The sequence below is a fragment of the Phyllobates terribilis genome, unplaced genomic scaffold, assembly GCF_046119375.1.
Source record: "Phyllobates terribilis strain yellow unplaced genomic scaffold, ASM4611937v1 Scaffold_1__5_contigs__length_1240528914, whole genome shotgun sequence".
Taxonomy (NCBI): Eukaryota; Metazoa; Chordata; class Amphibia; order Anura; family Dendrobatidae; genus Phyllobates; species Phyllobates terribilis.
The window spans coordinates 187,983,454-188,002,747 of NW_027362761.1; the positions used below are offsets into that span (position 1 = coordinate 187,983,454).

The 19,294-nt window shown below is 43.8% G+C and overlaps 1 protein-coding gene across 4 annotated transcripts in view; it reads left to right on the forward strand.

Annotated features, from left to right (window-relative positions):
* The window catches only part of PCSK5 (proprotein convertase subtilisin/kexin type 5), a 955,602-nt gene that overhangs the window by 348,871 nt on the left and 587,437 nt on the right, over positions 1-19,294 (forward strand). For all 4 annotated transcript variants that reach the window (XM_073670684.1, XM_073670697.1, XM_073670703.1 and 1 more), the window contains exon 9: positions 19,074-19,174. In XM_073670684.1, the coding sequence (XP_073526785.1) occupies positions 19,074-19,174 (101 nt within the window). The remainder of the gene's footprint in view (positions 1-19,073; positions 19,175-19,294) is intronic.

Below are 19,294 nucleotides of genomic sequence, written 5' to 3' on the forward strand. Positions count from 1 at the left end.
AAATATTTTTTCAGAGCTAGATGCAGAAAAAATTTAGATTCAGTTTGCAACTGATGGAGGTCAGTATAGATGGACTAATAGAATGATGCTATGCCCAAAAGATTTTACTTCACTAGGTGCAGTAAAAAAATTGGTATTCTATACACAGGTGGTATATCTTGCAACACAGATAGGCTACTCCACTGACTAACACACTCTGCAATAGGCCAAAAAGTATTAGCTTTGCTAGATTCAGCCAAATGCTGTGAAAAAAACTTGCACAGCACTGGCACAGACCTGCCTGGCAAAAACTGATAGGAACTGATGTAACCTAGTCCTGAAAAGGACTCCAATTACAATTAGTCTTTACTCCCACAACCTATCTATTTAAGAGCACAGACCTGCCTGATAAAAGTCGTAGGAAATGCTGTAACCTAGTCCTTAAAAGGACTGCAATCACAACTATTCCCTACTCCCAAGCTATCTGTATATTTGTGCGAAAATTGGCTTGAAATTAACAAGGTATAGCGCACACAGCAACAGCGGTGCCGTCTAACACGCAGCTGCAGCAGTGAGAAAATGGTGGCGACGGGGAAAATGGCTTGGTCTTATAGGGCAAGGACATGTGACATACACTGCCAATGACACATGCCCTTGCTTGTGTGAAAAAAAGCACTTCGCTCCGTGTGTGCTCTGCTGATAGGCTGACAGATTGCACCTCCCCACTGCAAATGCGGGAAAGAGAAAAAAAAATGGAGATCTTCATTGTTCCTGCAGAGATCCATCCCCTGCCCCTCCCCCCACCCCGCTGTACACGCAAACTGCGTATTAACATTAATTTTCATCATTACTGAGAAAAAATCCAGTTATGATTTTGGTGCACGAACAGTTATCGAACATAACCTCGAACAGCCGAATTTTTCTCAAATTGTTCGTGTTCGCCGAACGGCTCGAACACCGCCCAAAACAGCTCGAATTTGAGATTGGCGAACAGTTCTAGTAGAACAACGCTCATCTCTAATAACCAATGCATACAAGATTTATTTTTGCCGATTGGCCATTATCATCAGTAAACAGTACAAAGTGAAGCCTCCATAAAAAAGACCAGATTTTCCTGCCAGGTTTTCAGTTGTATCACTTTTCAATACAATTTTGGATCATTGTCTCGAAGAGCTTACACTGTTTCTAGCTATTTTTTATATGGAGTCTTGTCTTCAAGGAGATGTTTAGTGCTTCACTGCCATGCCAACGTCATTGGCCATAGGAAGATACTGCTATGTGTCCATGGCGGTCTGACATCCAGCAAGACTTGTACACTTATAATTAATAAGGCACATACAGGATTCTTGCTAGGCTTTTAACAGTTGCCTCTGCAAACGTACAGCAGTATCTCTCCACACTTCACATCCTACGGGTGAAACAAAAAGATGATGTACAACTCCTTTAACAAAAAAAGAAAAAAAACAGTTTACCATTCCAATAGTAAATTGGCGGTCATGCAATATCCAATATACTTGGTGCACAGGTCTGTGGGTCTGGTCCCACAAACAAAATTGAAATGTAAGATCCAGCTCCAAGGAAGCAGAACAATAGATAAAAATGTATAACTTTATTTCATCTTCGATTGCAATCACATAGGTGAATCAATAAACATTAAGCATTTAACATTGTTGATTCACCTATGTGATTTTAACCAAAGATGAAATAAAGTTATTTATTTTTATCTATGTTTCTACTTTCTTGGAGCTGGATCATCCATTTTAATTTTGCTTCTACAACCCCATTAAGTCTCTTTATGTTCTTTTTGTGTATCCTTAAAAATGTTGTCCACTACTTTTAGTCTAACACTCGGCATTCTCGCCGATCAGCTGCTATCCGTATTAGCGGCAGCGGCCGCTGGCAAGAAGCACAAATTCTAACAGTCTATTCAGTAGGACTATCAGCTGTGTATCCACCTGACTTCTGCACAACACAACTGATGGTCCCAACCCCATTTATAAGGCAAGAAATCCCACTTATTAAACCTGACAGGGCACACCTGTGAAGTGAAAACCATTTCCGGTGACTACCTCTTGAAGCTCAAAGCAAAAGGTGGCTACTTTGAAGAACCTAGAATATAAGACATATTTTCAGTTGTTTCACACTTTTTTGTTAAGTATATAATTCCACATGTGTTAATTCATAGTTTTGATGCCTTCAGTGTGAATGTACAATTTTAAAAGTCATGAAAATACAGAAAAATCTTTAAATGAGAAGGTGTGTCCAAACTTTTGGTCTGTACTGTACGTCCGCCGCCGGCACCGATAGCAGCTGATTAGGATAGGCCATCAATGTAAAAGTAGTGGACAACCTCTTTAAGGTTTACTCAAGCACTGCTTACTTCTGCCTTGGGAGGTGCATGGCATCAGTGACATCACACCTACAGATGCATGTAGGGAAGTGTACACAGCCAGCAGGTTTCACACACCTATCCTTTAGAATAAGACACATGTGCGATATTTGTGCACACCTTCTGGCAACTACCTGTACATGTGTCATCATCAATACCACTCACTTCCGAATGCAGAAGTGAACAGTATCAGAATAAGCTTTAACACGGAGTCTAATAATAAAAGTTATTAAATATCCCGGATATGTGATTAAGCTCCATCCCTGGGACCAACCTTGATCACTGAGTTCCCATTCCTCCCCAGACCTCAGTCCAGAGCCTCTCACCTAGCCAAATCACCTTTGCACTGACGAGGGCCAATAGCCCAAAACACCATGTCTGCAAATTGAGATTCTGATTTGGCTATTATCCTAAGTAATTTAAATGGTCGATTGTGACTTGTAGGACTGCTGATTCCAATAGGTGGCGCTTTAGAGTTCAAGTTCTCTTTCTCTCTGAAGAGGCAATTTGCACTTTCCTGCAGATGACTGCAGCGAGGAGGAAGGTATATGGAGCGGCAGTCAAGTGATACAATTTTATGCAAGTTATGCCAACAGAAAACATACTCACTTGGATGTTAGCCTGACTCCCGTAGAAGGATAAGTGATGAATGGTTAAAGGGAAAACTTCATAGTGAGTTTATTATTATAGCAAACAGTCTGGAGAATTTTTGACAAAGTGTATGACAAAGCATCAGACAACAGGCTTTCCTCATGTAGAAACATACCCAACTTGTTTTATAAATGAGGCTTAACAAAAATATCCGAGTTTCTAAGGTCATGTTTATGTCATGAAATGTAACATATCCCAGTAGGGGTCTAGTAATGTGGGCTGTTTATATTTTTCTAGGGGCAAGCTTAAAGTATCACTTGAGTATATATGTCGGATTTGTATTTATGAGCTGAAAGTAAATACCAGTGTTTGACAAGCCGTAATGCATATTACTTGCCCTGCACATGTTAGCTAATACCGACAATCCTTCTAGCATGTTGTGATTAATGAGCTTGTCCCAGCATGGTATTGAGTTTGGAACATCATGTCAGCTATTGACGTTTTCCTGCCTGTTGGTGGTCTTATGCCCTTCTTATTTGCTTCTTAAGATAGATGGAAGACCTCTGCGAAAGTGAATGCTTTATAGCTAAAAGCCTTGTTTTAGATCTCTCTGGTAATTATGCTTAAACACCCCAATTCCTGTCAACAGCTTTCCTTTGAAAGAGTCCTGATGGATTCTCCAGTCAGGGAGCTTTCTCTAGGTATTATCCACTTGATCTCCAGTAGCCAAGAAAGAAAGAGTATAAAGCTCAGCACAGATGTTTTACTGGTCTGCTCCAAAGTCTAATAAATGATTATCTCTCACGTCAGTCAGTCTGGCCGAGGCATTCTCCCAATTTCCTATATCAAGTCGTTACAATATTTATAGGAAAAAAAGGCAGAATCATTGTATCTACACTGCTCATTACACTTTTAGTGGTTAGTAAAAAATGTAATCATAATTTATGTATTTCTGTAGCTCATATTTTGCAGTGGTGTACAGAGATTACCAACACATTAAAGGGGTTTTTCTAATAGCAGATGCCTTCAATTGGGATTAGTTAGCCTCTGCTTTGAAAGGATATTATTACCCAATACTCAATTATTTTGCCACTCTAGTCAGTTGAGCAGTGTGTTTAAAGATTGTCTAAAGATAAAGCATGCGTTGCCTTTGATCTATTAAATATAGTAGATCTGATTAAGGTCATTTACAATCTTCGTGTGATTGTGATACTGCCGGGAACATTGTGGCTGCACTACATTTGGCTCCATGAGCACTGCCTGATTTGTGACATCACAACACTATAAAATTCAATGCTGCATATGTTGTAGTATCTGCACATGCAACGTAAAGCGGTGACGGATTATATAATGTAGTAGCTAAATTAATATTTTCTCACAATAGACTCAAAGTGCACCCTGTCACCTACTGAAGCTCTTCAAAGAGGCTACTAAATTTCGGGACAACTGTGGCATCAACGATGTCATCACCCTCATATTTATTTTAGAATTAACATTCACAAGGATGTAACAAAGTGAAGGAAGGACATCAACTTCTACATGTTCAACACAGCCTTGGAGTTGTTGAGGAATCTCAGGGACAATGTCATGTTCAGCAGGATGTGGAGGATGGGTAGGAATCAAAGGAAGAGCAGCGCAACAGGTAGTTGTGAAAGGAGACATTGAAATATCCCAGGCACAGGCATGGAATAAGGTTGACTGTTGTATGAAATTTACTATGACAACCCTAGTTGTCGACAACGAAACGTCACAGCTTGGGACAGAGAGTGAACCAATTGGGACCTTGTTTGTGTTAGCAAGCTGCATAATCAATTGCTTATGGGCTGATAATCATAATATAACCATCAAGCAAAGGGATACTTTTTGGATAGCCATGCTTTAAGACCAAGGCAATAAAAGCAAAATGTGGGAATTTTTTCCGGCTTGCGAAAGGGAGTCAAAATTGCCAAATTATGAGAATAAGCTATGTTCCTTGCTCAACAAAGCTTTCACTGACCAGACAATTGTCAACTGAATGTCTGATCATTATACTCCTCTATGTTACCACACATTTGCCAACACTATATTTCCAACTAGTAGCCAAGGAAGGAGTAGCAGCAATTAAAGTATATATTAAATGATAGACTAAATGTTTTATCAATTACTGCACCATCCAAATGCTAATAAACAAACAGAGATGCACTGCCTAACTATTCGGGTTCATTTGTACCTGGACTGTGTGATTTTTCAGGCAGATGCCTTGAGTCCTGACCCAATAGACTTCTGGTGCACAGAGTGGACCAGTTGCAAGAACTGGCCCAGTTTTCCAGGTGCATACTCTGTTTTTCAGTCAGACAGGGTATTCAGCATGTCAAATGACTTTGTGATAACAAAGTGAACCTATAGTTGTCAAACTGAATAAGACATATATCAGTCTTGATTTTCATTCAACTATGGCTGATGCCAATGATTAGAATGAATGTAGCATCAGCCTGCTTGTCTATTGTGTTCTCTGCCACTAGTGATGATAGCTCCACATAGCCACATTTCCTGCTTGTTCATCATTTTATATCATGTAAAATATATTCTTTTTGCTGCTACAGGGCTGGCCTTACACAGCCACACTGTGATGTACTGATCCTACAAACTCTATCTTGCATAGGGTAAATAAACCTGAAACTGCTTTCACAAAAATGATCATTTTTGCTTGGTACAAAAGACATTGCTTCTTTATTTACCAAACAGCCACACTGTTGCTGTTCCCAAAATTGGGATAACTGTTAGATGGCTTATTAAGAAGCCATTGCTTTTTATTTTTATAAACAGGGAACCTGTTGCTGTTTCCAAAAAAGAAATAATTTTTAGACAGCTTTTTAAAAATCCATTGCTTCTTTACTCTACAGCAAACATGTTGCTGCTCCAAAATGAAGGAATTTTTTTTTTGCACAGCTTGTTAAAAAGCTACTTTTTGTTCCTTTTTCAAAAATAACAAACCTGTTGCTGATCCAAAAAAAAAAAGGATAATTTTTGGACAGCTTGTTATAAAGCCATTGATTCTTCACTTTTCAAACAGGAAACCTGTTGTTGCTCCTAAAAAGGCATCATATTTGTAAGACTTGTTAAATAAATTGTTTTTCATTCCAAACCAACAGAACTGTTGCTACTTCCCAAGTCATAATTTTTTCACCACTACTTAACAAAAGGCCTCAGCTTCTTCTGTGTACACCGCCCTGTATAAACCCTGGCATTACACGCATCTACCCCAAAAAAGGAAAAATGTTACATTTTAAAAAGCATAAAAAGTCAGTCAGTTTTATTAAACAGACTTATGGTTACCACCTATTACCGTCCGTTTTTCCTTAGGCTGTAATTGCATTAATAAGCTTGAAAAAGGGCTGAATACAGTCCTAGGAGACCTTAGAGTCTTATACACCTATATTCAGGGCAATTGCAGTCCTTTCAGTGCTTGCGATTTGATCATAATAATTCTCCACAATTCAAATTATTTGGAAAATTCTGCTAAGCTGCTGAATTTGAATTTCAAAAGTTTAGCTAATTTCTACAGAATTGTGCTGTGGAGATACAGTGAAACTTCTCCACCTCTTTAAGAAGACTATGACCTTATCCAAATAGATTTTCAGTTTCAGCTTATAACATTCATACTTGGCATATTTTTTCAGATTTTTCAATTTAGATTTGGGTGAATGTTAGGAAGTTTCACTATATACTGTAATTTTAATGACTAATCATAAATCTAATTTTGTAAGAAGGCTAATACAGTGAGTAAAGAAATATATAATACAGTCAATGGTTTATTAGTAGTGATGAAATAAAACAGAGTGTGTCTGGATTTCCAATATGTTTGTACTTGAGGTTAAGGAGTGTATCCTCTGAAGAAAAGTAAATGCTATTGTTTGGATAAAATTATTCTGGATGCAATACATGATCCCATATAACACTCATCAACATTGAAATTGTAATACCAAAAAGGAAAAGTGGTAGAATTATGAAATCTCAGGATAAATAGATAGATATATTAATGATATGCAAATGACCAAACAAATGGAAACAATATTTTCAAAACATCTTGATTTATTCAGTATCAAGTATGAATACCACATGCAGAAATACATGCATATAACACACCTTGGCATGCTAACAATTAAGTTATTAATTGTTGTCTGAGAACTTCTACTTATATACTTATTTCATACAATAAAATGCAATTTAATAATTTAAAAATCATACAATGTGATTTTCTGTTTTTTATTTTTAGATTCTGTCTCTCACAGGTGAAGTGTACCGGCGATAAAAATTACAGACCTCTCCATTCTTTGTAGGTGGGAAAACTTGCAAAATCGGCAGTGTATCAAATACTTATTTTCCCCACTGTATATTGTATTTTTCAACTACAAGAATACATATGTGGGGTGTGATACAGTAGGTGTATATACTGTGCATATCTATGTATGCATATATATGTATATATATATATACATACACCTGCTGTATCACAAAAAATTGAAATTGTTAATAACTTACACAATTCCATGAAAAAGGGGCTTTGTAAACAGACTCTGTCCCCACACGACGCCAGCTGGTGTTGAGACAATCTTTCCATGTTTATCAGAAGAAAAATAAAATTCAGTTTCAAATTAATTTATGGAAGTGTTTTTCCACAAACAATAGTATTGGATTGTACTAAGTTGTCTGTGATCTGAATACAGATGTTCTGGCACTAACAGGAAAGCTGAATATATCAGAATGAAATGTTTAAAATAAACCATTTAATCCTCAAGAAGTCTATACAGTAATTTTTCAAAATGATTTGGTGGTTCTAAATCAAGGATACTACACTAAGGAAGAGGAGTTGATCACTTTGTTTTATATAGCAATGTTGTGCTATATATCATATATGATAAATGGAATAATAGAAAAAGAACTTCCGTAAATAGATAGTGACTAGTGATGAGCGAGCATGCTCGCTACTGCTCGGTGCTCACCCGAGCATCTCACCGCTCGAGATGCTCGGCGCTCGCCGAGTATTTCCTGGGTTGCTCGGCGGGAGTTTGGGTCCCCTCCCTGCATTGGATTGCCTGCCACTCATTGTAATGCCGCAGCCATGGTGGTTGTGGCATTACAGTGATTGGATGGCCGCACAGCGTCATCAGGTCTATATCAGACCTGGCGCCGCCATGCTCGTCACAGTCACTCCGGAATCAGACAGTGTAGGGAGAGGTGCTGCTGCGTCAGGGAGAGATTTGCTTATGTATTAGGTAGTGTAATGAGAAAAACCGTACATTACACATATCCATCTTAACAAACAGTCCTTTTGAGGACTAACTAATCCATCTGCAGAGATATCAGGCAGGCAGGGTATATAAGCAGGCAGTGTATATAGCAGACTGCAGTGCATATAGAACAAGAGGCTCCATTCTAATTCTGCCTTCTGCTGCTGTTAGATATTTCTATACAAAGGCCCAGTTCTCAGGGAACAGGAATACTTTTTTTCGGATCTTAATCCTCATTATTTGCTTAAAAAGCAATCCAGAGACACCGTTTTTCTACACCATTTGCTTTTTGGCACTGCAGAATACAGCAAGGTCCTTTCCATATTACAGTGCTAGAAATCCAGCTATTTAAAACTGTGTTTTCTCCGTCATACGGATCACATATACGTTTTCAGAAAATACTGCCATTTTTGGCCTCCATTCCAATTTTTTTTCACTGCGTCAGCAAAGTTTTTGACACCGGTTTGCTGTTCAAACTAGTTACCTACAGGCCAGGTATTTAAAACTCTGTTTTTTCCGTCACACGGATCACATATACGTGGTCAGAAAATACTGCCATTTCTGGCCTCCATTAAAAATTTCTTTCAGTGTGTCAGTGAAGCAATTCACAGCAGTTTGCTGTTCAAACTAGTTACCAGCAGGACAGGTATTTAAAACTCTGTTTTCTCCGTCACAGGGATCACATATAAGTTCCCTCCAAACTCAGTCTTTTGTAGTGAGCGTGGAAGATACTGTCCTCCATTTAAAATGGGCAACGCACGTGGCAAGGGACGGGGAAATGGAAGTGATGGTGATGGTGCATGCAGAGGCCGAGGACAAGGCCGTGGGCAAGCTGAAATTGTGCCACAGCAAACATCCACATCTTCTCGCCTGACCTTCCTGTCCCAATTCCTAGGGGACCGCAGCACACCACTATTGAACCCAGAGCAGTGTCAAAAGGTTGTTGGTTGGATAGCGGATAATGCTTCCAGTCACTTAGCCACCACCACCACCCTGTCTTCCACACAATCAAGTCTCAGTAGCCGTGAGTCTGGACCGCATATTCCTCACCCTGATCCTCCTTCCTCCCACCATGCCGAGTGCCCGGAGACAACTGATCCCACGCTGGGACACTCTGAAGAGCTGTTCACTTTTCCATTTATAGATTCGGGCCTCTCACCCGATCCACTTGAAGCGGGGCAAGAGGAGATCGCATGTAGCGATGCCCAAATATTTGATCAGCCACGGTCACACGAAGGCGACGGTGGGAAAGTGTCACAAGAGGTGGACGATGATGAGACACAATTGCCAGAAAGTCAGGAGGAGGACCAGGGTGCGGAAGTGGAAGACGAGGTAGTGGATGATATAGTAACTGACCCAACCTGGCAGGAGGACATGCAGATCGAGGACAGCAGCACACAGGGGGAGGGAGGCAGAGCACCCCAACAGGCAGGAAGGCGTGTGGTGGCCGCAGACAGAAGGCAGGCAACCGCTCCCCGTAACACCAACATGAAGGAAGTTGCCAGTACAACTGTTAGATCTTCCCGAGTCTGGTTGTTTTTTAAAGACTCTGCCGATAACCCCAAAAAGGCCATTTGCACCACCTGCCAGGCCAGCATCAGCAGGGGTGGCAAAACGACCAGCCTGACCACTACCAGCATGATCAGGAACATGACAGCAAAGCACCCGACTTTGTGGGCCGAACCCCAGGGTCCAGGAACAGTGTCTGCAGGTGGCACCATTGCTTCTTCCACTGTTGTGCATGCTAGCCAATCCCCTGTCCATGGTGTATGCGAAGATGCCTCTTGCCCTGCACCTGTTGTTGCGCACTCTCAAGTAGCAGCATCAGGAAGCATGTCCATGTCCTTGTCCCAGCGCAGTGTTTAGTTGTCCATACCCCAGACCTTGGAACGCAAGCGCAAATATGCAGCCAACGCCACACAGGCCACACTACTAAATTCTCACATTTCACGACTGCTTGCACTCGAAATGTTGCCTTTTAGGCTCATGGAGACCGAAGCATTCCGCAACCTGATGGCGGCGGCCGTCCCTCGGTCAACAGCAGCCACTATTTCTCCCGGTGTGCCGTCCCCACATTACACAAGCACGTGTCCCAAAACATTAGGCATGGTCGTGTGTGACAATGGCCGGAACCTGGTGGTGGCTCTGAGGCGAGGCGAGCTCACACACGTACCATTCCTGGCCCATGTGCTTAACCTCGTGGTTCAGCAGTTTCTCAAATCCTACCCGGAGCTGCCGGATCTGCTTGTTAAAGTTCGCCACCTGTGTGCCCATTTTAGAAAGTCAGCTACAGCTTCCACCGCCCTTGCCATGTTTCAGCAGCGTTTGCAGCTTTCGGCTCACAAACTGGTGTGTGATGTCCCCACGCGTTGGAACTCTACACTGCTGATCTTGGGATAGGATTTGTGAGCAGAAGAGGGCAGTTGTTGAGTACCAGCATCAACAAGGCCGTCGGTATTCAGTTCAGACTCCATACATAAGACCTCAGGAGTGGACATGGATGTCAGACATATGTACCATCCTCCAAAACTTTGAGGACTCCACCAAGATGGTGAGCGGCGATGACGCCATAATTAGCGTCACCATCCCGCTTCTCTGTCTTCTGAAACTCTCTCTGCTCACAATCAAAGAGGATGTATTGCAGGTGGAGCACGATGAGATGGAGCAAGGAACCATACAGGGTGATTACACACAGCCCAGCCTCATCTCATCCCAACGTGCATTGGGTGACAATGAGGAAGAGGAGGAGGAGGAAGGACAGGAGCTAGTTTCATGCGCTATAGACGGTACTACCTGCACAGCTATCATACCGTCTGTTCAGTGTGGATGGCCAGAGGACAGAGGAGGATGAGGAGAGCATGGTCAGTCATCCTCTTGGTGAGGACACGGAAGTCTTGCCTGTTAGTAGTCTGGCATGCATGGCTGAATTTATGTTACACTGCCTTTCTCATGACCCTCGCGTTGTCAAAATTTTGGGTGGCAGTCATTACTGGTTGGTGACACTTCTAGACCCATGCTACAAGGAGAACTTAATATCTCTTATTCCTGAGGCGTACAGGTCTACAAAAATGGGTCTGTACCAGAAGGCCCTGGTTGCGGAACTATTAAATAAAATTCCCATCTGAAAACGCTGGCGGCAGAGGGCACACTTTGTTGGACAACCAAGGAGTACAGGTGAGAGAGACGCAACTTCAATCCAGCAGAGGCAGGGGAACACTGTCAAAGTTCTGGGAGAGTTTTCTCAGCCCCTCCCATAGCACAGGCCCTGAGGCGCGGGGTACTCTCACAAGGAGTTCAAAGTTTGGGAAGATCCGGAGGGAGTGCCTTGCCGACCGTACCAACGTCCTCCATGATTCCTCTGTTCCTTCTAATTATTGGATATCCAAGCTGGATACGTGGAATGAACTGGCTCTCTATGCCTTGGAGGTCCTGGCCTGCCCTGCCGCCAGCGTTTTATCAGAGCGGGTTTTTAGTGCCGCTGGTGGAATTATAACTGATAAGCGCATCCACCTATCAACTGAAAATGCTGACAGGCTGACTCTTATAAAAATGAACAAGGACTGGATTGGGCCAGACTTCTCAACACCACCGAATGATAGCAGTGTAACATAAACTCAAATCCAGTGTCTTTTCTTGGGAGGTGTATTCCCATGCACCTTTTCACACCCAGATATGATTTTGGCTATTTGGTCTTGTCCTCCTCCTTCTCCTCATCCTCCACCTCCATATCACCAGGGTGACCGTGGTCCGTGATGCAACACCCACATAATTTTTTTAAAGGGTGTTTATGATGCTCGTAAAAAAAAATGTATACAGTATGTTCATGTATACCCCCCAGGGGTAAATGTTTGTCAGCCCATACACTTAGTGCATGGGCATTACAAGTTTAGGAGGCCCGCTCCTTTCTATGTGTCTTTAATTTCTTAATGGGGTTTTTCCTAGATTTGGTCAGCAGTTGGACTCACTGCATACCCTATAACTGTATAGCAGACTCTCTCTTTTCTAATGGGAATTTGTCGTTACTGTGGCCCTGCTCTATGTGTCTTTAATTTCTTAGTGGGGTTTTTCCTAAATTTGGTCAGCCGTTGGACTCACTGCATATCCTATAACTGTATAGCAGACTCTCTCCTTTCTAATGGGAATTTGTTGTTACTGTGGCCCTGCTCTATGTGTCTTTAATTTTTTAGTGGGGTTTTCCGAAATTTGGTCCGCCGTTGGACTCACTCCATACCCTATAACTGTATAGCAGACTCTCTCCTTTCTAATGGGAATTTGTCACTACTGTGGCCCTGCTCTATGTGTCTTTAATTTCTTAGTGGGGTTTTTCCTAAATTTGGTCAGCCGTTGGACTCACTGCATACCCTATAACTGTATAGCAGACTCTCTCCTTCCTAATGGGAACATGTTGTACTCGTTACTGTGGCCCTGCTGTGCGTGTCTTTCAGAGTCTCACCATCATCAATGAAACAGGATGTGTCTGATGATGTGTCACACACCACATTGTCAGATAAGGTTGTAAAATGTTAAAATGACATTTCCTGGTGAATGCATTTGCCTTAAAAAATAACGTAAAAAAAACAAACAGTAGGATCTTTCTTTAGTATAAAAACAGAGTTGCCTATGTAACCTCAATGTAATCAAATTGTTCAGCTCCTGCACCTCCTCCTTGTAACATACCTGGCGGCGTCCTTGCATAGTGGTCCATCTCCCACTGTGCAAGAGCGCGCACTTGATCTCCATTCCAGAGTGTCTCTCTGGCTTCCCTCCATGCTGTCTGTTTGCCTCTGTGTCTGCTGCTTAAGGGCGGCGCCCGATCACTTCCTGCTTTTTGTACCTGCTGCAGGCACACCCCTTGTGCGTCCTCAGCCTATTGCTGTCTCTCACCTGGTATTTAAAACAGCTGCTCCAATTAACCCATGCCTGAGCATCTTGCCCTGTCAGTTAGCTTTTGTCTCTGACATGCCAGGTCCTGTCTATGTTACCTGTCTTGCAGTATCTGTTTCCATGTCTGTACTGTGTCCTATCTGTGTACCTTAACCTGCAGTCTGTACTCGTTCCTTGCCTGTTCGTTCCGCCTTCCTGGAGGCTGTATTTCCAGGCCAGTCTGAACACGCTCCTTGTCTGTTCGTCCCGCCTCTCTGGGGGCCTTATTCCCAGACCCGCTCCTGTATCCCGCTGTAGTGTCTGTCTCCTCCGTACACTCAGTTCCAGTCTGAACTCTCTCCTATCTTTTACCTGTTTTTTCTCTATGTCCGTTCCTTTCCTTTTTCTGCAGAGTCTGTACTCGTACCTAACTCCTGCTCGTTGTCACTGTACTTCCGTTTGTGAGTTTGTGGTCCACTCGCTACTTCTCTGCAAGTACCCTGTGGGTATCTGGTTCTGCCTTTCCCCTCTAGTCTGTTCTGTGTGAACAAAGCCTTGTCCACCGCGTTTGCGGTTTTCGCTTTGCTCAGCTCTGTCCACCGTGTCTGCGGTTTTCGCTTTGCTCAGCTCTGTCCACCGTGTTTGCGGTTTTCGCTTTGCTCAGCTCTGTCCACCGCGTCTGCGGTTTTCGCTTTGCTCAGCTCTGTCCACCGCGTCTGCGGTTTTCGCTTTGCTCAGCTCTGTCCACCGCGTTTGCGGTTTTCGCTTTGCTCAGCTCTGTCCACCGCGTCTGCGGTTTTCGCTTTGCTCAGCTCTGTCCACCGCGTCTGCGGTTTTCGCTTTGCTCAGCTCTGTCCACCGCGTTTGCGGTTTTCGCTTTGCTCAGCTCTGTCCACCGCGTCTGCGGTTTTCGCCTTGCTCAGCTCTGTCCACCGCGTCTGCGGTTTTCGCTTTGCTCAGCTCTGTCCACCGCGTCTGCGGTTTTCGCTTTGCTCAGCTCTGTCCACCGCGTCTGCGGTTTTCGCTTTGCTCATCTCTGTCCACCGTGTTTGCGGTTTTCGCTTTGCTCAGCTCTGTCCACCGCGTCTGCGGTTTTCGCTTTGCTCAGTTCTGTCCACCGCGTCTGCGGTTTTCGCTTTGCTCAGCTCTGTCCACCGCGTCTGCGGTTTTCGCTTTGCTCAGCTCTGTCCACCGCGTCTGCGGTTTTCGCTTTGCTCAGCTCTGTCCACCGCGTCTGCGGTTTTCGCTTTGCTCAGCTCTGTCCACCGCGTCTGCGGTTTTCGCTTTGCTCAGCTCTGTCCACCGCGTCTGCGGTTTTCGCTTTGCTCAGCTCTGTCCACCGCGTCTGCGGTTTTCGCTTTGCTCAGCTCTGTCCACCGCGTCTGCGGTTTTCGCTTTGCTCAGCTCTGTCCACCGCGTCTGCGGTTTTCGCTTTGCTCAGCTCTGTCTACCACGTCTGCGGTTTCGAATTTGTCTCCCAGTCTGTACTGGACCGTACCCAGCCTGTGCTCTAGTCTGCCTGTTCCTGTATTCCCCGGTGTGGGTCAACAGCCTTGTCCGGAGTCTGACCTGGAGTAGACCCTGGTTCCTCTGCTCGGTTCCTCCCTGGTGCACTGGCGTCGTATGCCGTCGTGTGACCTTGGTCGGATCGGGCAGATACTTAGTTACTCCCCTTCAGGCACTCTCCGGTTCATGGCACAGTGGAATCACTACATAAACACGCACACGCCAGTCAGTCCGGGCGTGTGCATTACACTCCTTCATCTCCGAAATGACCACATCAGTCACAACCTGAAGATAACATGCTTAATGCTTAGGTGACAAACCGCCCAGCGCTGCAGAGTTGTTGAAAGCTGTAACACAGCTGCTTGATCTGTGGCTCTCACCGCTAAACATACAGCCAGGCATGGTCGTGTGTGACAATGGGTGGAACCTGGTGACGGAGAAATCAGAGCCAGAGTAGATACGGTTTCCCTCTATGCCAGTCCTTTCACCGAGCTAAAGAATATGGCTGTGGTGAAATACAACTCCCACTGAGAAGCTGTTTCAGATTAAAAAACATTGTGCCCACCAGAGGATTTGAATCTGGGGCTCATCTTTCTCCCCCGCTCAAAAGCCCCATAGAAGCTGCAAAGTTAGCGCTATCATGAACTCTCCTCATGTAGAAGCCAGGGCACACCAGAGGATTCTCTGGTGGGACTGTCCAACCCTGCCGAGAAGCAGTTCTGGCTAAGAAAAGTGTGTGGGAAGGTTCCCGGACACTCTATGGCTGCTTTTTTACTGAAGTGGAAACCCACGCAAACATGGGGAGAACATACAAAGTCCTTGCAGATGTTGTCCTTGCTGGGATTTGAACCCAGGATCCCAGCACTGCAAGTCTTCATTGCTAACCACTGATCCAATGTGCTGCTGTTCACCCTCTAATATCTAACAGGCTGGAGAAACTTGCACCTACTGCCACTCTATCTTCAGCTCCTTTGTGAGAAACTGATGTATTTGGGCAGCCACTCAGTCGACCAAATAAAATTCCTGAGAAGGAAATTGGAGATGGCTTCGCTGCTGTTACTGGTGGCAGTGCTAATACCATGGCGTCGTACCATAGTTTACTGGAAATATTCCAGGCTGGTAGGAGGCAAGCAAATTCCCACAGAAAAGTACCAGCAGTAATGTTCAGGGACTCGCACTTGTAGAAGGCGGAGACAACACCGGGAGAAATAGTGACGGATGGGGACCGAATATGGACACGAGGCATGAGGCATAAGGTTGTGAAAATCTTCCGCCTCCACGAGCCTATAAGGCCACATTTCAACTGCAAGCAGCTGCCCAGAAATCTGGCAGTTTAGTATTGCAGCCTGTGGATGGGTGGCTGGCTGCATACTTGCGCTTGCATTCCAAGTAACAGAAAACTAAGTAGATGGTGGCCTCTATCATCATCATGGCCTCACCTCGGCACTATGAACTCTCCTGAAGGAGAAGCCAGGGCCCACCGAAGGAGTCTCCGGTATTCTAGTGGGTCCGTCCAACCCTGCCGAGAAGCTGCCCTGGCTAAGAAAAGTGTGGGGGAAGGTTCCCGGACACTCTATGGCTGTTTTTTTAATGTGGATCGGACGTGCTTGTGCATGTTATTTCTCAAACCAGATTGCAGATCAGGCCCAACTCTGTAGTCATGAAATTAAATGCGCAAGAAAGATGTTTGTGTGTCAAAGCACCAGAAGTGCGAGTTTATGTTGGACGGGCTGCCATTGCTTCTGCAACAAGCTGCTTTAGAGGACTTCCTGGGAGAAATGACACCCAGAGTAGATACGGTTTCCCTCTATGCCAGTCCATTCACCAAGCTAAAGAATATGGCTGTGGTGAAATACAACTCTCAGCAAAAAAAAGCTGTGGACTGGCTCCGTACCGTCCCTTGCCACATTCACCTGTCCATGTGTTTGTGGTTAAGCGGTCCTTCCCAGTAAATGCACTGGGGAGGGCACGGGTTATGCTGTGGGACCCGTGCTTGTGGAAGGCGGAGATGATACCGGGAGAAACAGTGGCGGCTGAGGACCGAGTATGGACACCCGGCCGCCGCCTGCATGAGGTTATGAAAAGCTTCCGCCTCCACGAGCCTAAAAGGCCACATTTCAAGTGAAAGCAGCTTTAGAGGACTTCCTGGGAGAAATGACAGCTGGGTAGATATGGTTTCCCAAGTCCTTTCGCCAAGCTAAAGAATATGGCGTGGTGAAATGTAACTCAGCAAAAAAAAGCTGTGGACTTTCTCTGTACCATCCCTGGCCATATTCACCTGTCCACGTGTTTGTGGTTAGGCGGTCCTTCCCAGTAAGTGCACTGGGGAGGGCACGGGTAATGTTGTGGGACCCGTGCTTGTGGAAGGCGGAGGCGACACCGGGACAAATAGTGGCGGCTGGGGACCGAGTATGGATACCCTGTCCCCGCCGCCATAAGATTGTGGACAGCTTCCGCCTGCACGAGCCTAAAAGGCCACATTTCAAGTGCAAGCAGCTGTCAAAAATTTGGCAGTATAGTATTGCAGCCTGTGGGTTGGTGGGTGACTGGCTGCAAACTTGTGCTTGCATTCCAAGGAATGGGGTAGGGACAACTGAACGCTGCACTGGGACAAGGACGTGGACGGTGATTGTTGCAAGTCTGCAACGACAAGTGCATAGCGGGAGGCATCTTCGCATGCGCCAAGGATCACTTATGATGGGCACACTTTTAGGCAGTGACCTGGGAGTCAGAAATGCTTCCAGAGGTCTTCCCCATGCTGTTACCATGTCTTTTCAGCACTGTATGCATGTGTCTGATAATGTGTCACACACCACATGGCCAGATAAAGTTGTAAAGTGTTAAAATGACATTTCCTAGTGAATGCATTTGTCTTGGTTGAAAGCAATGCAAAAGTGCAAAAACGCATCAAAAACGCTACGTGTGAACATAGCCCAAGGTATGGAGGAGTATTTTTGTTTTTGGTTATTTATTTTGCCTTATATACAAGTCATTACCCTGGAAAAGATGTTCCTTAACATATTTCCCAGGAAAATACATTTTGGTTTCGTTTTTGTATGTTTTATTGTGAGTCCGTAAAAGTGGCGTAATACTCTGACAACGTTGTTGACTGCAGTGATCTGGGAGTCAGAGATGCTTCCAGGGGTCTTCCCCATGCTGTTTCCATGTCATTTGAGCACTGTTCCTATCGATTTGGGCAATTTTTAGGCCCTCTGCAGACCGCCGGGGGGAGCCACCTGAAAAATGCTCGAGTTTCCCATAGACTTACATTGGGCTCGTTGCTCGGGTCGAGCACCCGAGTATTCCAATGTGCTCGACCCGAGAAAAGAGTACCCGAGCATTTTAGTGCTTGCTCATCACTAATAGTGACCTTAAATGAATGTTGCTGGAATTAGACAGTAAATGAGGCAATTTTACTGTCTTTAGGTACTCTAAGACACTGTAGTCAGTATATACAATGAAGTAATACAATATGTCAACAGGACACATTATTTCCATTGCTGTATGCTAGGGCAATCAGAAGAGTATACTGTTCTATCTGTAAAGTTGGAGGGACACGTGACACATTGGAGAATTGCTAATGATATGGTTTCCAGTACTCGAAAATGACCTGACTACTACTATTCCTAATTCAAATAATAATGCTGTTACTTCCAATTATAATCTAAGGATTTTTCTGTAATAGATTACCTAGATACCTAGTGTATGAGCCAATTTTCCCTTAAAGAGCAAATGTTTCCCTACCTGATCCTGGTTGCCGATTAACTGATTCAACATTTGAAAAAAAGAATGTTATACATTTACAGTTGAAACCAGAAGTTTACATGCACTATATAAAAAGACACATATGCATGTTTTTCTCAATATCTGACATGAAATCAGAATAAACCTTTCTCGTTTTAGGTCAATTAGGATTACCATAATTTTAAATATTTGCCAAATGCCAGAATAATGAGAGACAGAGAATGTTTTAAGGCACTTTTATTACTTACTGCAAAGTCAAAAGTTTACATACACTTAGATTACTATGCCTTTAAACAATTCTGGACTGCCCATTTGATGATGTCATGTGTTTGGAAGCTTCTGTTTTTTTGGCAACATTTAAGTTAATTTGAGACACACCTGTGGATGTATTTTAATGCACACCTGACACATCCCTGTCATCAGGCTTTTTGCTCCTACTTTTTGGTGCTCTCAGATTACATAGCAAAAACCTACAGACAGATTCCCTTTAAGGAGATATTGGGGTCTCAACATTCTTTGAATTAAATGCTTTTTTTTACAGATCTCTTTTACATTTTCTTTATTATGACATTCTTAAAATAATGTTCAGATTGGCTATAAAATAATAAATAGTGCACTTATTCCCAAGCAAAACGTCCATTATAAACTGTGAAGGCTCTCTTCTCCATTGTCAGCATCACCAGTGTGAATTGTTTGTAAAGAAATGTAAATGATGTACCATTTTGTTTCAGATCACTACAGATCTACGACAGCGTTGCACAGACAGTCACACTGGAACCTCAGCATCAGCACCTATGGCTGCTGGAATCATAGCCCTTGCACTAGAAGCAAAGTAAGTATAAGCTACTACATTTGGGGGTCAGTTACACAACTGTTACAATATGTAGTATATATATATGAGAACATTTTATGATGGTATAAAAATGTATAGTGAGACTGGTACGTTCCGAAG